Raw genomic sequence first — 19,836 nt, 5'->3', positions numbered from 1 at the left:
AGCAACACTTTTCTTTTTAAGTAGATCACCTGGGGTGTTTATCATAGCGACAGGAACCAACATTATACCCTCGTGTGGGGTGACATGGTCCTCCCTGACTACTCTGTTCTTCATCAGGTGCTAGTGCACCACTTGCTCTCACTTTGGCAGACTCCATCCCATACAGAAGGAATGGTATCCAAAAAGGTAGAAGCATTTTCCACCGTAAGCTATGTTACTCAGTGTAGGTCTACTTCACATGGGCAAGCAGAGTTTCGTGGTGGCACAAGGCATGTGCCGTTCACTGGCAGCATTGTGTGTCTATGATGATCTTCCATGTGTTGGATTGAAATAAGAAATGCTCAGAGTAGAATGATTAACCCCAAACTCCAGGTGTGCTTTGAATCCAGGGTTAAAACATGTTCACTTATGGCTTCTATAAAAACAGGCAGCTGAAATCGACCACTGTTTGGAATAAGATGAAATGCCACTGTTGCTAAGGTCTACTTCTAAAATATAATCTATAGTGCAAAAATATTTGTTCTGTCTTAAAATTATTTTTAGGTCACATAATCAGTTCTGAGAATGGCAGAAAGCTGAGGGAGCATGGCTCGATTTCTAGAAAGCACTTTTCTGCTCTCCTTCCTCATGCTTCTGCCAATTAATGATTCATCGAGGATGGTAAAAATACCCACCTGTAGTGTCACATGCCCCCAAAGCTTCAGAGCCAGCTCTCAATCAGTGGCACTAATGGATGTAACATAGGGCACAGATCATCCAAATATTAAAAACATCCTGGGGGCCATGCCTGGGATGTAGCCCAACAGGATTGTGCTGCCTAGCACGCATAATGCCCTGGATGTGATCCCCAGAGCTGATGCCAGAGCCCTCATAAAACAGCTTATAAAGTCTTTATGCTCCAAGTGAGTTGGGATCTCTCTCTTGCTCACTGGGAACAGATGTAAATAAGTAGACAACAGTGTGATTTTCAGCTATGGAAACAAGGTACAAAAGGGGCCGAGGGAAGGGAGGAGGTTTGCCTGAGGCTGAAGGTGACAGCTCAGCAGACACTTGATTGGCTGCTAAGGTTCTCAGGCCCAAACTGTCCTCCAGCATGGCTGCTCCCGGACAAGAGATTTGAGGCCGCTTTGGACCTGCTCTCTTTGAAAAGGGAGGGAGGCATCTCTTTGTTTTGTGAGAAACTCCTGGTTTGGGGCTAGGGGAGAGCTTTCAGAACACAGGCCCTTGTCCTCTCTGGGTTCAGCACCTGCAGAGGAGACCGCAGAGGGGTAGGGAGAAGTGGAGAGGGCAGGGTTGGGGTCTGCAATGGCTCCCCAGAGCTTACCTGGGCCCCCCTCTCTTCATCCAGTTCTACTGTCATGAGAGCTGACGTTCCCTTCTCACTCACGGTCGAGTGCCGGCCTTGCCAGAAGAAATAGACACACTTCTCTTTGCCAGCCACTCTCACCAGATGCTCTCCCTTTTGTCGGCTTCCCACTGCAGACACAATGGCAGAGGGTGAGGTGAGCTGGAACACCAGATAAATGGCTGGGTCTCATCCCCAGAATCTGTGATGGAACCAAAGTAAGGTGCCATCTTTTTCTTAGCTGATAGATGGCTCCTCTGGGAAACCCAAGATTAAAAAGCACATCATCGCAGGCAGAGGCACGTCCCGCTGACCCCCACTGTGTGACCAAGAACAGGATCAGGCTCACACACACTCACTTTCCTACATTCTACCCCTCTTGTCAGAGGATCAGCTGAGGGAGAGATGACGTTAGCAACAGCTGGAGGAGCTTCAAGAGCAAAGGAAGCAACGTGGATCATTATAAAGGAATGATGGAGTCTGACTCCCCCTCTCTTCAGGTCCCAGCTGTGAGGTATAAGCGTGTTGTTCCACCTCATGTTCTCTGCCCTGATGTGCTGTGTAGCCACGGGCTCTGAGCAGTGCCTAAAATACACTGCATTTCCTAAAGCAAACATTTTGACTAGTGTCCTTTGAACAGTTTCCTCAGTACACCCAGACTTATAAGAATAACTTATTTTCAATGTGTTTGTTTTTTAACTTTAGTAATGTAAAGGTTTATTAGTAGGTACACCAGACTATAGTCATTACAACTCAGATCCCTACATTAGAGTGTTGATAAGACACCATCAAAGAACTTTCAAGAATAAGTTTTTTCTGGGCTATGGAGATAGCTCAGTTGAAGGATCCAGGTTCCATCTCTAGAACCCATGCTAAGTTGGGGAAGAAGCCTTGTATGGCCATGTGCAATGTTGGGGAGATGGAGACACGTGGATCCTTGGAGCTTGCTGGTCAGCCACTTAGCCCACTTGTGAGCCCCAGGCCAGTGAGAGACCCTGTGCAGAAAAAACAGAGATGGCGGATGGTGCTGAGGACAGCAGTGAGGCTGCCCTCTGGCCTCCACATGTACACACACGTGCACACACACACACACACACACACACACACACACACACACACACACAAGAGCAATGCTCCTTCAGCTTCTATTTAGCAGTTAAAGCCAGGAGAGATGAGGAGTGCTTCTGATCAAGCCTTGCACCAGAATCCAATCTCCTGATCATCTCCAAAGCAGCCTGAATCTGCCTCTGGGGGCTACACCCACAGAGTTTATGCCCTCATGACCACCAGGACACAGACCATGCTGCACCCTGCAAACAGTCACTGGGCAGGACACTGACCTAAGCAGGCTGGTGAAGTTGTCATTTTGCTGGTAGAACGCTGCTGGAGCTATTGATAATGTGCCACCAGGCTTGGGGGGAAGACATGCAATATGGGGAGGGATTGCTTGCCAGCATCACTGTTTTCTGGGGTGGGCGAGCTCTGGTCTATGAAGGCTGTGGACACCCGAGATCCTTGGCACTACTAACTCACTTCATTCCCTCTCTCACTTACAACTACCTTGGTCTCATGACTTAGAAGCCAGGTATAAAAATGACTAAATATATTATACCGTTCCTTTGTCTCCTTCTATTAAGTTTGCAGTTTCCTTTCTACATGATGGACGTGTTTGTCCCCTCCTCTTGGGCAACTACAAGTCATTTCAAATTGTTCAGTGATTTTGCTGTGTCTGGTGAAAATTTCCACAGGGGAGTTTCCCAGCAACTACAACAAAGACGGGTGCCAGGCACCATGGTAACACATTAACCCCCCAAAGCAGCATGCACAGGGCTGGTCAAATGTTCTCTGGGTCAGGTACTACCTTTCTAAGAAAGAAACCAAACTGAAGATATTTTGAATAAAACTTCCATTTTGAAATAGGTCAAATAAAGTTTACGTTCCCAAGACCTCCCTGGGTAACTGCCATACTGGTCAGCAAGTAAGACATAAATGCTAGGCAAATCTTCCTGCTACAGTTGAACAACCCAATCAGTGGGACCAGGGTAAGTGTACCACAAAGACATGCGCCTAAGGAAGTCCCCTATCCTTAAGTCTTGATTGGTGGAGAAAAGTAACTTTAACTTGGCACAGATGTTTGTGGTTTTCAAGCTTAAAAGCTCAGTAACATTTGGCTCTCGGGTGTGGTGGTGGTGGTGGTCGGGTATGGAAGTTCAGCTCCCCAGTTTATTCTGTGGCCCGGATCTATTAGTAGCAGTTTGATTACAATAAGTTTTTGCTATCTGCATTGACCTAGTATGCAGACCCCATAACACCTTCCCCATTTTCTGAGAGAAGCCAGGCCCCAGAGAGGTTGAACAGCTTTACCCAGCATGCCGAATTGGTAAGCAAGGTTCTGAGCTTCCTACTCCAGCTTAGATTCAGATGCCTGTGGTCTCATTCACTGATATAGCCTCTTTAGGAAAGACAGATCTGATGGCTCTTAGGAAGGAGGGGACAAGAAGTACCCCCCCAGCACTGCCTGGAAGCCTGGAAGGAGGGGCCATGCCCTGGAGCCCCATTTCTGCTTCTGCTTGTTTAGGAGACTCCAGAAGTTTAGAGTGCATTGGGGACCAACCCTGAGCCAGTCAGCACTGCTGCTCCCTACATTCCTTAGCAGGCCCAACCCCTCTGCAGGATGAAGCACAGTGGGGGCATGCCATAGTTGGCTCTAAAGAGGGAAGGCAGACTGAAGCCTGCTGCTCTCCAGGTGGATGCCCTGTCCTTCATCTGAGAAGTCAGGGCATTGACAGCTGCTGTGAGGGGCATGGACAGACCCCACCCAGCATCTTGCCTGAGGTATCTAGTCGAGCTTAGCTGCAGAGTACTTCACCAACACCTGTAATAACCCCAATACCCAGGAGGCTGAGGCAGGAAGATTGAGCCAGCCTGGGTTACATAGTGAGATCCTGTCTTCAAAACCAAACCAAACCTAATCAAGATGAGCCCAAAACCCAAACCTCATAAATAAAAAAAAAAATTGAAAAGTTACTCCACTTAATATATATTATCCCAGATCCATGAAAAAGAGTTAGTGTTCCTATCTTCAGGGGAGGAGGAGAAGGAAGAGGAGGAGGAAGAAGAAGAGGAGAAGGGGGAGGAGAAAGAGAGAGAATATGTATGCCAAGAGGTCAGAAGTAGAGCCCAGTGTCATTCTTTCTCCACCTTACTTTTAGAGTCTCTCACTGAACCCAGAGCTCACTGACTGGATACACTGAGTCACCAGTGAGCTCTGGGGATCTGCCATGTCTGCCTCTCCAGTGCTGTGGATACAGTTACCATGTCCACCCAGCTTTAAAGAGGATGCTGGGGATCCAAACTCAGATTCTCATTCAAGGCCTTTCCCCACTGAGTTATCTCTCCAGTCCCAGGAGTTTATCTTGATTGAAGATGAGATACAGAACACCTTCAATATGCTAAGGTGACTGCCCTACCACTGAGCTGCACCCCAGCACCTCGACTTCTTAAAAACAAATCCTAATTGTGCATTCCGTACCTCGCTGAAGCACTGTTGAGTTGCTGTTTAAGGGACTCTAGTACACTGCACTCAGTGATTTCTTTACAGCACACCGGCCACATGTCAATACCATGTGGAAGCAAATCATGACTGGAAACCTCTTGGGGGCATCACAAGAGTGAAGAGCATGCACACTCCAGTTTGTTTTGTTTTTACAGGCGGCCAGGCATCCCACTGTACTTCTCTCCTGGTCCTTACCTGCATATGGCTAGATCACCTCTTGTCTCCCAAGGTGATGCAGGGGACCCTGCCTAGGGCAGCCTTCCCAGCCTGCTGAGCAGGAAGAGCACGTGTGCATGCCCACTGACCTGCTGTACTTGCCATGTACTTCCACTTGACCACATAGGCGTCCCCCTCGTGGAACTGCCCGATGCTCTGCCTGGGGAGCCTGCTGTAGTCAAATTCCAGAATATGCCACACATCCACAGAGACAGTGGCAATCTCAAACTGTCTTCTGTCATCTCCTTCCACCAGGCCATAGCCACGGCCAACGTTCACCCCATCTAAGATGGTGCCAGCTGTAATCTGGGGCGTTGCCACCATCCGTGTCACATCATAGGGCTTGACATCAGCCCTCGGGTCATCCTACAAGAGAATAGAGATGTTCAGATTCCCCTTCACTGCAGACAGACATCTTTGGTTACACCCAGCGCAGTTTGGAATGCTTTTCTTTTCTCTTTGTTGTGGTGCTGCAGGGCTTGGTTGCCAGCCAGACCATCGTTGTCACCAGCCCCATCATAGCTGCTAATGAGACAGTGAAGACATCTAGCTTTTATGGCATCTCAGGGTATCTGACTACACTTAGAAGGCTATGTTGAGTTAGCATCTGAGGATCCCAACAGTGAAAGTGAGACTGGAACACGGAAAGCATCTTGCGTCATCACTAGTGTGTCCTGGAAGCTTTTGCCACCATGGCCATTTTTGCTGGTCTCTGCTTGACCTGCTCTTAGGGACTGTACCTTCTGCTGGACAACTTCCCCAGAATTCTTCTCTGTGGGTCTCTTCAGCTCTGTCCAGTCAAGGAATTTCTCTTTGAACAGAATAGTCTCATTGTGCTCCGTAACTCTTCCAAATATTGCCCAGTCAGGCCGTCCTTGTCCTTTCCTGCAGCATGGGAGCAGATAAGAAAAGGGCCTAGACTCAGCCACAGCAGCTGTTGGAGCACCCACAAGACACTCACACCCATCACCAAGCCTCAGCTGAGTTACTCTGTAACTCTCCTCTGCAGCCTTGCTGAGATGGCTACAGATGCAGATTCAGGTTTGGAATCTGCTTTTTACAAGCTGTAAAATGGAGCAGGAGATGCAGTAGTTTGTGGGTGGTGAAGGGCATGGCTCTGGGAGCGGGATCTGGCCTTCTTTATCTACTTCCTCTTGTGACTTATGAACTGCTCAGGGCTAGTCATCTCAACTCAAGGCTGTCAGCTGCTGTGTGTCAAGAGGGGCTGGGTGCACAATCTTGGCTGCACCTTCACGTCCCCAGGGAACCAGCATTAGTCTATCTATATGAAGTACTCTAGGCTTTGTCTCAGCCCTTTAAAATCCTAGTTCTTATAGTATTAATTAGTATTTGCCTAAAGATTTAAGTTTTTAATACATTGATTAAATATTTAATTTTTGTTATTTTCTTGTTTTTTTCCTTCAGACAGGGTCTCTTATTCTGTAACTTGGGTTGGTGTGGTACTCATGTAGCCCAGGACAGCCTTAATCTCATGAGTGACCTTGTGCCTCAGTTTTCTGAGTACTGGGATTACAGCTCTGGCTTTAATTATTGAAACTAACTATTAATAAAACCAGTTACTGGGTTTTAAAGGGAGAAAACTATGCAGGAAACTTGAAAGTTGTCTCATACATGCCTGATTCTTATTATATGATAAAAACAGTTTTAAAGCATTTGGAGGGTCTAGTAGTTAAAAAAAAATTCATCATTCTAGATTCTGTACCTACTCTGATGATTTACCCAAATGTTTTTCCAAAGTCTAGTACATGGGTAATGTTAAGATCACACTCAGTCTTTCAGTACAGTATCCTCCTCCCCTCAACCCCAGCACACATGAAGACCACAGTGTCAGGGGCTCAGGGCAGGAAGGCACATTCAGAAACCTGGAAAATACTGACTTACCACAATCAGACTTATCACCCTGACATGACATGCAGGGGTGGCAGGGGTCGTCGGGGTGGATGAGTGAGTGGGGTTGAGGAGTGTTCCTAAAACTACAGCCTCCAGACTCATGAGTTAGGTGACAGCTAACCCTCCTAGGCTGCAGCACGTAAGCTTCCTAAATCTGCGGTCTCTGTACAAAAAGCAATGTTAGATGCCTGTGTGACAAGACCAATGTGGGCAGGTGGGCAGCAGGGGCACCTGGGAATGAGAGGATTGCACTCTCCGGGGTCCAGTGGGTTGATGTCACAGTTCTCATAGTCAAAGGTTCCGTTCCATAAGTGCTTAGCCAGCTGGAATGCAATTTTCCGTTGTGCTAACGTGACTTCCTTCCCATGCCACACATAAACTTCACTACCAAAGTCAAACACCAGGACCTGGAAACAGCACAAAAATGATGCATGAACGTCAAGGCAGACTCTGGGGCTCCAGCTCTGCTGATGACATCATCTTCTGAATGCTGGCACCACCCAAAGCTTTAAATCAGAGTTATGTAAGGACCTCCCTGTCTTCCTTCCCTCCTTTCTACCTAGCTTCTCCCTCCTACACTCACTTTCACATACCCTCTCATTCATTCATTCAACTCTCACTGCTTATCACACACATAGCAGGTGCTAAGGAGCCAGCACTGTCCCTCCTTGTGCAGTTCTAAGACCCTTCGGGGCAGACATCATGCCATTCTTACCTTCGGTGATTAGTGCTAAGTGTCAGTAGAATGAATGGAATGCTGTTGTCCTGCCTATTTCCCCTACACTGAAGTCTGTCTTAACTCTCAACTAGGCTCCATTTCATCTCTTCTTAAAATTATTTCTTCTTCTGTGACTTTTGTTCCCATTTAAGTGTCCATATACATCATACCCTCAATATAGCTTTAGATGACACTTTGCTCAGTTTATTATTAAAATACATTATTATATATTTGAATGTATCTACACTGCATAAACAGGGTGCTCTGGGATAGAATAGAGATGGGTAAGGTGGCCTTACCAGCACAGTGGCCTTACTCTGCCACTCGCTCCTGCTTGCTGTTGTCTTAGTGGCAGAAACAGCTACAATCTCTACATTTTGCAGGGTTCACAGTAGCAACAGTTGGCTGACTGCAGCTGCATGTTGAGAAACAGATACCTGGACACATTCTGCTCGCCCATCCCTGCTGCTTCTGCCCTCTGCCTCTCCTCAGGCCTGCTCTTGGAAGTTTCTATTTTCTTTTCTGTCTTTCTTATTCCACACATAGATGAGACCACTGAATATTTGTCTCTTCATGTCCAACTTATTTTACTTGGCTGGTAAGCTCTAGGGGTAACATTCTTGGTATTTACTAAAAGTTTTAAAATTAGATTAGTGTTGTGTATGTAGGTAAAATGTAAATGAACAAGCTCTCTAGTCAAAAGACAGTATTGCTAGAAGAGAACATATGGAGCTGGAGAGGTGGCTCAGTGGCCCTTCCAGAGGACCCAGGTTCGATTCCCAGCACCCACGTGGTGGCTCACAGTGGTCTGTAACTCCAATCCCAGAGGATCGGATGCCTCTTGTGATCAGTGGGCAGAATATACATATAGTATAGAGATATACACACAAGGAACATAACCATACTTATAAAAATTAAAAAAGAAAATCTCATGACTTTTAGAAAGAATATCACTAGTTTGTGTGTGTTCATGTGTACACACAGGAAGTCAGAGAATAATTCAAGGGAATTGGTTCTCTCTGTCCACCATGTGAGACCTGGGAACTGAATTCAGGTCTCCATGGTTGGCAGTACACTAACCAATTGTGCTGGCCCTGAGTTCTTTCGAATATGCTTCTCCCCAGTGGAGTGTAAGGGCTTTGTATGGCTTCCTTTTCTTCTACACTGGAAATATACAGCTACTGGGCCAAGTGAAAAAAAATATTTAACCAATCTGTAGATTATTTTAATTATATATAGCTTCATATACTCACATTAATTATTCCTGAAACTTAAGGACTAACTAAAATTTAATCTTATATATAACTCAAGATGCAGAGCTAATATTTATATTTTATGTAAAATATAAAGTCCTTCAATAATCCATGCCACTTATGAAGAATATTCTGAACTTTGTATGGTGTAGATAGCGGTAGTGGTTTGAAACAGTAAATAAGTATCCTTTAGCAAGCGCTGTGCTTGATAGCATGGATCCAGTTAGAACTCTGCAGTTCTAGATCCTTGAAGCTGATACCTCTTTGGACTGCAGAAGGGAACACTTGGGAATCTTCCCCCAGTAGTCATCATCAGGAACGAGTTTGTCATCTGTCAGGCGGTAGACACAGTTCGTCTCTATGATTGCTGTCTCGTACAGCTCATCTTCCTTTGGGTCTCCGGCAGCTTTAGGGTAAGGCAGGACATTAGAAAGTAGGTGACTTAAGAGCATCAGTTAAGGGATGGGGCTGGGGACACAGGATATTCCAGCATCTTCACTATAAAATATGGTAAACTCTTACACTGGTAACTGGTCTGGCCACCCAAGAGCTTCCAGAAGTCTTTGGCTGCGTGAGTATGTGTGTTAATTCCTTCCTCGATGGTCTGGATGTATGTAGCTCTACAACCAAGCTCCCTCTTTGTCTGAATTAACGTTGCAAGTTCAGATGCCTGGAAAAGAATAGGACGCGATGACCTGGGAAGAAAAATCAGTGTGGTCCACCCATGCTAACATCAGAGAAAAGTCAGTGTTCAGGAGAGGCGTGCGATGTCGGCTGTCTCAGCCAAGGAAATGGAACTGTGGGAGCAGATGCATCTTCGGAGCAATAACCCTGAGTGTGAAACTCAACAGATAACTTACAGGCTTCGGGCATTATTCCTTGTCTGGGGCTGTGGATGTGTGTTAACTCCTTCTTCAATGGTCTAGATAGATGTAGCTCTACAACCGAGCTCAGTGTGTCAGATTCAACAGCTAACTCGTAGGCTTTGAACACTATCCTGGGGCTTCCCGTGAAAGAGCCATACTGGCTCTTCACAGATGCATGCTAGTCACCCAGGAGTCAGCTAAGACCCAGGCTTTCAAACTGGATGCATGCCACAGACTTTCACTGTTGTATAAAGGACACAGGAGTACAAGCATCTTGTCATTTAGACACTGACCTTTGCTTTCTCGATGACATTGGAGAACTCTCCCACCCACAGGAAGCAAAACTGAGGAGACAGCAGAAGGAAGCAATCCCCACTGTTGAGTGATGAGGCTCGGGGCTCCACCAGCCTTGTCTGCACATGTCTTCTTCCTGTGGGCAAGCCCCAGAGTCCTTTTACCGCCATTCAGACTTCCATAATGGACACATCCCAGCTACACACCTCCTGTTCTAAAGACTCTGACTACTAGTGTAAGGTCCCAGGACCAGGCGCACGTGGAACTTGAGATGGGCCACATGTTGGTGTTGCTAGCCCTAAGGTACATGCATGGTGTACATGCACGAAGGTTGTCGAGCTTCCTAGGAGTGGCCTCAAAGCCTTGGAGTTTAGTGTGTTTGTAGGTGTACCAAGGTTCTCCTGTCTTGGAAGAGTGGCAAGGACACCCTGACCTCTCTGTCACATTCATGCCACCTTCTCTTCACACAGCCTGCTCACACCTAGCCATGCTGCAGGGTAAGGCGTGCCTCCCCTCAGGATCTCCTTGCACAGACACTAACTCCTGAGCACCTGGATGGGGCCATCTTGGAGGGAAGTACTGCTTTGTACCACTTGCACCACCCTTCTAAGTGACTCAAGTGACTCGCCAAGGCAGAGCATTAGGTGAGTGCAGACCTAGTCTGATTTCTGCACCAAAACGTCTCACTTGTCTTTTGTGCGATTGTGTGCATAAGTGTGTGCAGGTGTGCATACCCACACATGGATATGTGGCAATCAGAGGAGAATTCCAGTTGTTTTCTTCCCTGGGGACTGAAGCTGAAGCCTGCCATTTTACCTAGACTGGCTGGAAAGAAAAGTCCTGGGTCTGTCTGTCTCTGCCCTGCAATGCTGGGGTCACGGGCACAGATACCCGTGTCTGGTTTTTATGTGGGTATCAGGGATTCAAGTACGGGTTCCCATGCTGATAGAAGAAGCAGTCTTACTCACTGAGCCGTCTCCCCACCCTTTATTAATTTTTAAATACACCAAAAAGGAAACGGGTTTGTAGAAAACACCCTAGAATCCTTGGTGGAGGCAGAAGCTACTCCATCCATCCTTGATAAGCCACGGGTGATGATGCTGGGGTACTAGAGGTAACACAGTCGCCACTCTCCCTCCTCACAACCCTAACTTCCTGCTGCTCCTTCAAAAGGGCAGGAGAGTGGAACCTGGGGATGAGTGAGGCTCACTCCTGCCTTCCCATGCTTCCATCCCTGGGGATGTCTTTCCTTAATCTGGCTGGTGTGGGCCATGCCTTGTCCCAGTAGGGAGAACTGGGAAGGTTTTGCAGCCCCATGCTGGAGACTGAGGGCATATCTGGTAAAGTGCACAGCAGGTTGGGGTATGGGCTACTGGGTTAGAGGCAGCAGAACCAAAAGCTGAGATTCTGAAAGGGTAAAAGACTGAGCCCAACTCTAGATCTCCTACTCAGCAACTCCCTTGTCCTCATTCACAAGCTCTCAGAGGTCCAGTTGGCAGAATATTCCAGGCCCGATGGAGTCAGCGATGCCACAGTGTAGCACCTAGAAGGGGAGACTCAGATAGATTGCCTGACCCCTCATAGGAACAATGGATGCAGCCAGGAGTTTGTTGTCCTATGGTGACAAGACGGAAACCACAGCCTGCCAAAGTTCCTTTAGATCACTATAAAGAATACCTTTAATCTGCAACAGCATGAGCTTCTTGTAGGGCATAGCACTGTTGTTGGAGTTTTGCTCCATCAGATTGACACTCCTCAGGTTGATGTTGCTGAAGTTCTCCCTACTGGCTAGGCCTGCCAGCGTCACTTCTGAGAAGTTGGAGTTGGATGACACTGTGAAGGGAGGTCAGAAGGGATGCGCGGTTGAAAGCCAGTATTTGTAATCATAGATAATTGCTAACTGACTGGACTCAAGTATGAGGCATTGCACTGTTCAATGCTTAACCACGGTGTGCAGAATTAAATGCAGTACAGGACTTATCAACCAATGTTGACGAGTCTCACAGAACTTGTCGGCCTGTGGGATGCAGCTCTTCTAGACAGTATTTAGTGAAACAGTTCTCTTTTATTTGGGGTGAGCAAGAGCTAAACAAATCTTGAGGAGTATAGGGGTTTTCAGAAAGAGAGAGAGACAGAGCGAGACACAGAGAGAGACAGAGAGAGACAGAGAGAGACAGAGAGAGACAGAGAGCATTATTGGCAGCGCTGAGGTGCTGGGAATGTTTCATTTGCATGAAGAGGGAGCCCAGGTACTTAAACCTGTAACTTGATCACAAGGCTCCATGGCTACTTCAAGAAGGACAGAGGTGTGTGTGTGGCGGGGGGTTCACACAGGCTACATGCACCAGGGCATGCATGCCTGGGCAGGGAGGGAGTGATCCTTACTCCAGCCACTATCAAGATGAGATTTTTGAGGTTGTGGATGTCTTGACCTCACTCTTGCTTGAAAACAGCTCCACCTGTTGCACGGCTCATATGCCCCACAGGATTCTACTGAAACCATAACACTGGTGCTATTTGGTAACTCAGATGGCTCCTGCCTTTTGGGAAGCATTTCTCAATCAACTAGTTAGAATTTGAAAACCATGTTTCCTCTAAATTTCCCCTTTTCCCTTCTTCCATTGCGTGGAGAAAGGTTGGATGGTTTACGGTGGAGGGAGCTGGAAGGAACTCCACTCCCCTTCCCCTGCCCTCCCTCCCTTCCCCCTCCCTCCCTTCTCTCTCCCTCCCTTCCCCCTCCCTCCCTTCCCCCGCCCTCCCTTAGTTTTGGAGATAGGGTCTCCCTATGTAGTCCAGACTATCCTAGAACTTGGGGTTCTACCATGTTTGAACACCGAGTGCTAGGATTGCAGGCATGTACACCACTAAATACTCTCAAACCAAAAACCTTTGTCAAATCAATTTACAAACACTAAAAGGAAAAATAAGGACTACGACAGAAATATTTAAATATCAAGATTATGGATGCTATTACTGCCATGGAAATTACAATTTGACATAGTGGAACTCACACTCTAGGCCAGATAAAGCCGAGATGTAGCTCAGGGTCAGGGTAGAGTCAGAGACCAACCATTCCAGTTCATTCCAAGTCCCCCACCCTAACCCACCTAACCTATCTCCACGCAGTCCCAGGACCTCTCCCAGCATAATCTGAAAGCAGTGGTTTCAAGTGCTGGGTGAGGATGTGCATCTCCTTTGGGTATCCACAGGAGATCGCCTCAAACCCTCTTAGATTCAGTGGAGAATTGCTGTGCTTGGGTGTGCCAGAGCTGAAAGCTGGAGGGATTACAAAATCCAGAGACACTTCCATCTCGAGACCCAACTCAGCAAAACAGCATAATTTCAGCATCAATTTAGTGAGAAATCTTTAAATTTGAAGCAGGCATACATGTGTCTGTGTAGTCACTTTCGTAAAGAAGTGTTCTCTGAACACCTGCTGAGGTGGCTGCAAGGCAGATCAAAGGTTAACACACAGGCGGTGCTCGCTCAGGCCTGGGAGGCAGGCTGCAGCCCCACACTCACTCTTTTCCACTTTCATCCGCTTGGACTCCATGAAGGCCACGTTTAGCCTTTGCTCTGTGTATTCCTGAAGGAGGTCGTCTCGTGCTGCCAGCAGCTTGAGAGGGTTCTTGGAAGCCTGGACCCGGCGCTTGGGCCTGACCTGGCGCTTATGCTCTGCCACAGAAGATGTCAACCTGCAGGCAAAGTAGAAGTGGCCCAGGATGTCACTTTACTTTCTGGTCTTGGACCCAGGGCAATAGAGTCCACTATTTTTACTTCATGATTTTGTGTGGGTTAGAGAGCCTGGACACTCAGGGGACGTGTGCATACACACACCTACTGTTGCTATCACCAACAATTTCTTGGACTTGGCAGATGACAACTCTACTTCCATTGAACCTTTTTGCCCCAGACTAAATTTTTTCTACAAACATAGCTTTTCTGTTCACAGCTCTTATTAACTCAGTCTACCAGGTACCCAAGGAAAAGAACCGTGCCTGTGAAGAGTATACTGGAATAAAAGAGGCCTTCAGAATCATCTCTGGTCCCAGAGACTTGTCTCACTGAAGTCTGGGTAGAGCAGTCTGTGGAAGCAGTGTATCAGTGGTATGACCTCCCAACAGACTCCTGTGGTGATAAAGAACTGCCAAGGGCTTAGGTCTCTGTGTACCACCAGTATGTATATGAGCACAAATATACTTTTGTTTAAATTATTCCATTTCACAATTATATATAACAGCTTCAGCAATGATGGCTGAGTGGGGAGAAGGTGAACTGGACAGAGAAACATGTGAAGCAGCACATTGCACCAGGAGGAGTTGATGAGAACCTTCCACAAGTGAACATACTCCTGGAAGACACTGGTGCTCTGACAATTGCATAGGGAAGAGCAGAGGTGTGCAGTGTGGGCTGTGTGCAGCTTGCTTAGAACAAGTGCCCCCTAATGCTATATGGGGTTTCCTCTGGGGTTCATCTTATTCCTCTGGGTGGAGGGCATCATCTTTCTGCTAGACTGCATGAATGGTTTAGAGATGGACTTTGGACCCAAGTGGAACAATGATCTACAAACCTGGTCTTGGAGAATCTAATGGGAACTGACTCTGAGTTGCCTGTCCATCTGGTGGTGGATGCGGGGACCTCTTTCCCTATGGTTGTAGTTTGATCAAGAGAGAAGCCAGCATATGGAAAGACAGCCTTAAGAGAGAATGTGCTGCAACTGTCTCTGTGCACTCAAGGCACACTTCAGTTTAAACTAAATTGTCTCCCAAGTTTGTTTCTTGTTTGTTTTTGTTGATCTCAGTTCAACACATGTATTTTCTGGAATCCTAAGACATAATCACTTTTTATAGAGTTTGCTTGGGCATCTTTGGGTGCCTCTGAGAAAGCCCATGGACATATGTCAATTTTATACATTTTTGGAAGCAAAGAACTATGGCTCCTAATTTCATAATTCACTCTGCTAATCTGAGCTCATGTAAATCAAATATCCAGTTATGAGCAAGTTCAGTGGTGTCCAGTGGGAGAATTATGGAAAACTCTTAGTGGTGATGTTATAAAACACTGCAGAACAATGCTTGGGTGACATGAAAACCAGTCATACCCCTCAAGGGCACAGGCAGCAGAATTCAAGGACAGCAGGCTGACCCTGAGGCACTGTGTACCCTGTTCTAGAGCAATACGCATGGCAGAAGTTTCTGGTGAGCCGACAGGGGGAGCATGTGAAAGGAGCCATCCTCAAACTCACTTGGGAGCATAAGGGTCGAAAATGACATCGAAGTCCTCCTCCAGCTCCACAGGACTTCTGGGTATATTGTGATCAGTGCTGCGGTAGAATTTGCCAAATGTTTCATCATCATCCAACTTCATCACCTCCTTGACAGATTTGCCAGTGACCGTGAGAACCGTTTCCTGTATCCCAGCAACTACCAATAATGGAGCAAATACACTATGAGCTTTCAATAAACAATTGCTGTGACCTTTCCCTGCAATGCTTTATGTCCCCTCTCTAAGTTCCCGGAGTGGGGAAAGCACAGCAGTGCCGTCTGAAGCCCTTTTCCTGCCTACCCCTGCACCCCGGCTCCCTGTGCATCTCACAGGGGGTATCCCACCTGCACAGTGATGGTCAGGACAGGAAACAGGACGACCTTGCCCTCAAACACAGGAGCACTTGCTAACCTGACCCATTTCTACTAGAGGGAGCTAACCTTAGCCTTGTCCCATATTAGGTTTCTGCAAACATTTTCTGGAAAGAACTAGGAAGCATTTGGGGCCACTTTGAGGAGAGCACACAGCTTCTGGTGCAATTTCCAACCCTGCTGTTATGGTGCAAAAGTGGCTATGGACAGACAGCAGGTCAACGAAAGGATATAGCTATGTTTCAATAAAACTTTACTTCCCAGAGCAGGTAGAACACTGCAGTGGTCATGGCTGTTGCCAGGTGACCATGGACTAGATCACGGTAACTCCATTGTATTGGGCTAGTTCTATGTCAGCTTGCTACAGGTTAGAGTCATTTGGGAAAAGAGAGTACCAATTGAGAAAAAGTCCCCACAGATTGGCCTGTGGGCAAACCTATGCAATTGATGTGGAAGGCTCCAGCCCACTGTGGGTGGTGCAAACCCTGGGAAGGTGGTCCTTGACGCTGTGAGAAATCAGGCAGAAGCCACAAGGAGCAGGAGAGCAAGCAGTGCTTCCCTGTGACCTTTACCCTTGTCCTTGCCTCCAGGTTCCAGCCTTACTTGAGTACTTGCCCTGACTTTCCTGGATGATGAGCTGTAAGACCAATCAATCAGTCAATCAATAAATCCCTTTCCTTTCCAGGTTGCTTTTGGTCCTGGTATTTATCAAAGCCATAGAAACCCTAACAAAGACAACAGTGCAATAGATTTCATTGTTAATATATCTTACCCAGTTAGATTAACTATTATGTTATGACCTTATAGCTCTGGGTTTCAGTGTTTGTGGAGCTTTCAGCCTGTAGGGACTCCTAGTACCTGGTACTTGATGGACAGATACGTTTTATCAAGAGAGAAAAGGCTATTTGTTCATATTGCCTTTTGTGTCACCAATTATTATAATAGTTTATTGCATCATTTTTACTAGAGTTTTATTTTAGAAATGATTTGGGATTATTAGAAAACATATCTTTTGCCTTAGCAGGAATGGTGTGTAAAGTTCAAAGCCCATCCAATTAGTTGATTTTCTATTTGTACACTAACTGCTTTATAGTGAAAAGACAAAAATCACTGAGTGACACTTGGATTGGATGGCATCCCAAGGGTTTGGAGTCAGTAACATGTGTGCTATCGGGCACCCCAAATTTAGGATATTAAGTGGATCAGAGAACTCTGGTTAGTACTGACTACAAGCTCATTTTTTTGAAGAATAACAAAAGATTTTAAGCATGTGTGTGTATAAATTGCTGAAAGTAGATAATTAAGGAGATAACTTGGCTGAAGAGAGAACCCAATCAGAAGTGGGATTTGGAGAGCCTGCTATTGTGGTACATGCCTGTGCTTCAAGGTTATCTTTGGGTATGAAGTAAGTTCAAGGCTAGCCTGGTCTACGTGATACCTTGTTTCAAACAAACAAACAAACAAACAAACAAACAAACAACCCCAAATCAACAGCAATAATAATAATAAAAAAACTGTCAAACAAAACAAAACTCCAAAAGTTAAGTTGAAAGCTAGGACTTAGAGGTTCTCAGAGAGCAGAGACCAGGCGTGGGGCAGTAAGACAGGCTAAAGCTCCACTTTGGCCTCTGGCACATACCCTTGTTATTTAGCCTCCTTAGGAAGGTTTCCAGTCTGTCCAACTTCAGGTCTGATTCCAGCTGCATATCTGGTCTGGCTTCAATATCTAAACAAGTAGAAACCATTTGTGAGCAAGCATCCCTGAGCTTCCCTGTTCAAACACTCATGTCACTGTGGACAGAGACACATACCTTCCAAAGGTTTGGAAACCGGGGTAGTGCCCCTTGATTTACTGCAGAGAGGGGATGAGATGGGAGTTATGGATGTGGGTGACGCCAGACCTGCAGAATTCAAAGGGGACAGTTTAGCATGTTCAAGATTAATTGTGGAAGTTTACAGAACGCAATGAACCTGTACATGTTCTTACAGCACAAGTATGCACAGGTTGGCCACCAAATGCAGCCATACCTAGGATTTTCTCTTCCTATGTACTATGCAGCTGGCAAGCTGATACTCTAAAATAAACAGCAAAGACAAGGGGAAGCACTTTCATAGCCTATAAATGGTGTGAGAGTGTACATGGCTTCCAGAATATGCTGGAACAAGAAGGAGTTCTGAAGGCTTTCTGGAGTAGTGAGGGCCACAGGGGAAAAGCAAATTTGCACCATCTCCCACAGTGGATGTTTGGAGTAAGTTTCCTTGCCCGAGGCAGCAAAGCCTCAGGCACCAGGACTCTCTCCAGTCTGTGAAGAGGCAATGACAAGAGTGAACTTATGAGCACTGACTGTGTGGAGAATAACCCAGAGGTCTGAGCATTCAGAAGAAAGATAGGCAAACACACGTCAGACCGATCTGGGATTGTGGGAGGATGAAGCTCACCCAGCTCAGGTATGCTGCAAATAATCATGTTTCCCAAGACATGGGGGAGGGTGAAGTGTTTACTCAAGCAGAGGCTGAAGGACATATGAAAAGTGCAAAGGGGACTATTAGCACAGAGGGCACTCAGCTGACATATGAAAACATAAGAGAAGAAGTTTAGAGATATCCACCCCTACCCAAGTAGAGGACACTGGGGAAGTAAATGTAGTGTTTGTAAAGAATTAATGTGCTACTGCTGCTCTCTGCACCCTCTGCAGTGTGTGTGTGTGTATGTGTGTGTGTGTGTAAGAGGACATAGCCGTGTAAGTGCTGTCCTACAACAACAGAGATGTATGTTACTCTCATCTTCTGAGAAAGAGAGGAGCTTTCTGCTCCTTCCTTCTATGAGCTAGCGATGCTAATGAAGCATTCAAATGCAGGAAAAAGGCAAGACTGGAAGTGGCTCCATACTTAAGTTCTGAGCAACAGGCTGGATGGAAACACTTCTCAATATTCATTTGCATATATACTTGCAAATATATGTGCATACATTCTAAAACTCATTTCTGTTACCAGATCAGCAAAAAGCTCATGTCCACGAGGAAGTAAAATTGGGTGTCACAAAATAGGACAGACATCAACCCATTACCTACTAAAAAGTGCTTGAGTTATCAGAGGAGTCCATTGGCTTTAAAAGCAATAACTAGACTCTCTCAGCTCAGCAGGCTGAGAGTCCCAAAGTAACTAGCAAAATCTACCCTTCTTCACAGACTCAGGACAAATCCTACTGCTATAGCGCCCCCTGCTGTCAGTCAGGTCATAATGCCTGGACCTGTGGGACATTGCCTTCTCAGCTAGAGAAGGTATGGGTTTCCCCATAAAGCAACGGGAGATATAGGGTGAAGTTTCGAAGTGTTAAAGCAACCAAAGTTCTCCCCACAGCTGTTTTCAGTGAACTCTAAAAGCAACAGACATGAGCCTCCTCTCTGGGAATATATTTATGTCTTTTACTGATGGCTTTTCTAAGGCTTTCCTTCCATCTCAGAGTACTTGGTGAGATCTTGTGATGTGGTAATTGTTACACAGAGTAATAGAATATAAAAAGTAGAGAATGTCCAAAGAAAATCAGGAGAGCTCAGAGCTTCCTGGGGAGAAACAATGAAACCCTGCAACTGTTTGAATGGGCAACTGTCTTCACTGGGACGGTGAGATCAGAATCCTGTGGATGTCCAGTGGGGTAGGGTCTGGGGCTGTTGTATCTGTGGTCAACAAAAACCAGATGCCATATAATTGCAAATCAAAAAGAACTAATAGTTCAAAACAGAGGTGGTCTTTTGTATCAGATTAAAAGCAAGGAAATTATTACCCCTCAGAAAGGCCCACGACTTACGAGCCCCGGGAAAATACACAGTGTGTACAGGGAAATAGGAACAGAACAGTCAATGTGAGGTAGACTACTCCATATCCAAACCGGCACTGTGCATCAGGGCACAAGGGAAGCAGTACATGGGGGGAGCCATTAGGACTCTTCAGATGAGATGGCAAAATAAACTAAAATAAAAACTGGGCAAATCACCATTAGGATACAAGTTGGAGCCAGCAGTTGAAGCCTTGAGCTCTGGT

General features: G+C 46.3%; 1 protein-coding gene across 16 annotated transcripts in view; it reads right to left on the bottom strand.

Moving 5' to 3' along the window:
- The window catches only part of Svil (supervillin), a 207,326-nt gene that overhangs the window by 11,300 nt on the left and 176,190 nt on the right, over nucleotides 1-19,836 (bottom strand). For all 16 annotated transcript variants that reach the window (XM_029472009.2, XM_085833544.1, XM_085833552.1 and 13 more), the window contains 12 exons: nucleotides 17,607-17,696; nucleotides 17,435-17,521; nucleotides 15,405-15,582; nucleotides 13,682-13,854; nucleotides 11,837-11,992; nucleotides 10,159-10,295; nucleotides 9,522-9,669; nucleotides 9,260-9,405; nucleotides 7,260-7,435; nucleotides 5,858-6,002; nucleotides 5,207-5,483; nucleotides 1,325-1,476 (listed from right to left, as the gene is read on the bottom strand). In XM_029472009.2, coding sequence (XP_029327869.1) covers nucleotides 1,325-1,476; nucleotides 5,207-5,483; nucleotides 5,858-6,002; nucleotides 7,260-7,435; nucleotides 9,260-9,405; nucleotides 9,522-9,669; nucleotides 10,159-10,295; nucleotides 11,837-11,992; nucleotides 13,682-13,854; nucleotides 15,405-15,582; nucleotides 17,435-17,521; nucleotides 17,607-17,696 — 1,865 coding nt within the window. The remainder of the gene's footprint in view (nucleotides 1-1,324; nucleotides 1,477-5,206; nucleotides 5,484-5,857; nucleotides 6,003-7,259; nucleotides 7,436-9,259; nucleotides 9,406-9,521; nucleotides 9,670-10,158; nucleotides 10,296-11,836; nucleotides 11,993-13,681; nucleotides 13,855-15,404; nucleotides 15,583-17,434; nucleotides 17,522-17,606; nucleotides 17,697-19,836) is intronic.

The sequence above is a fragment of the Mus caroli genome, unplaced genomic scaffold (assembly GCF_978045245.1).
Source record: "Mus caroli unplaced genomic scaffold, Mus_caroli_1 scaffold_19, whole genome shotgun sequence".
NCBI classification, from domain to species: Eukaryota; Metazoa; Chordata; class Mammalia; order Rodentia; family Muridae; genus Mus; species Mus caroli.
This window is presented reverse-complemented; position numbering and strand designations above follow the sequence as displayed.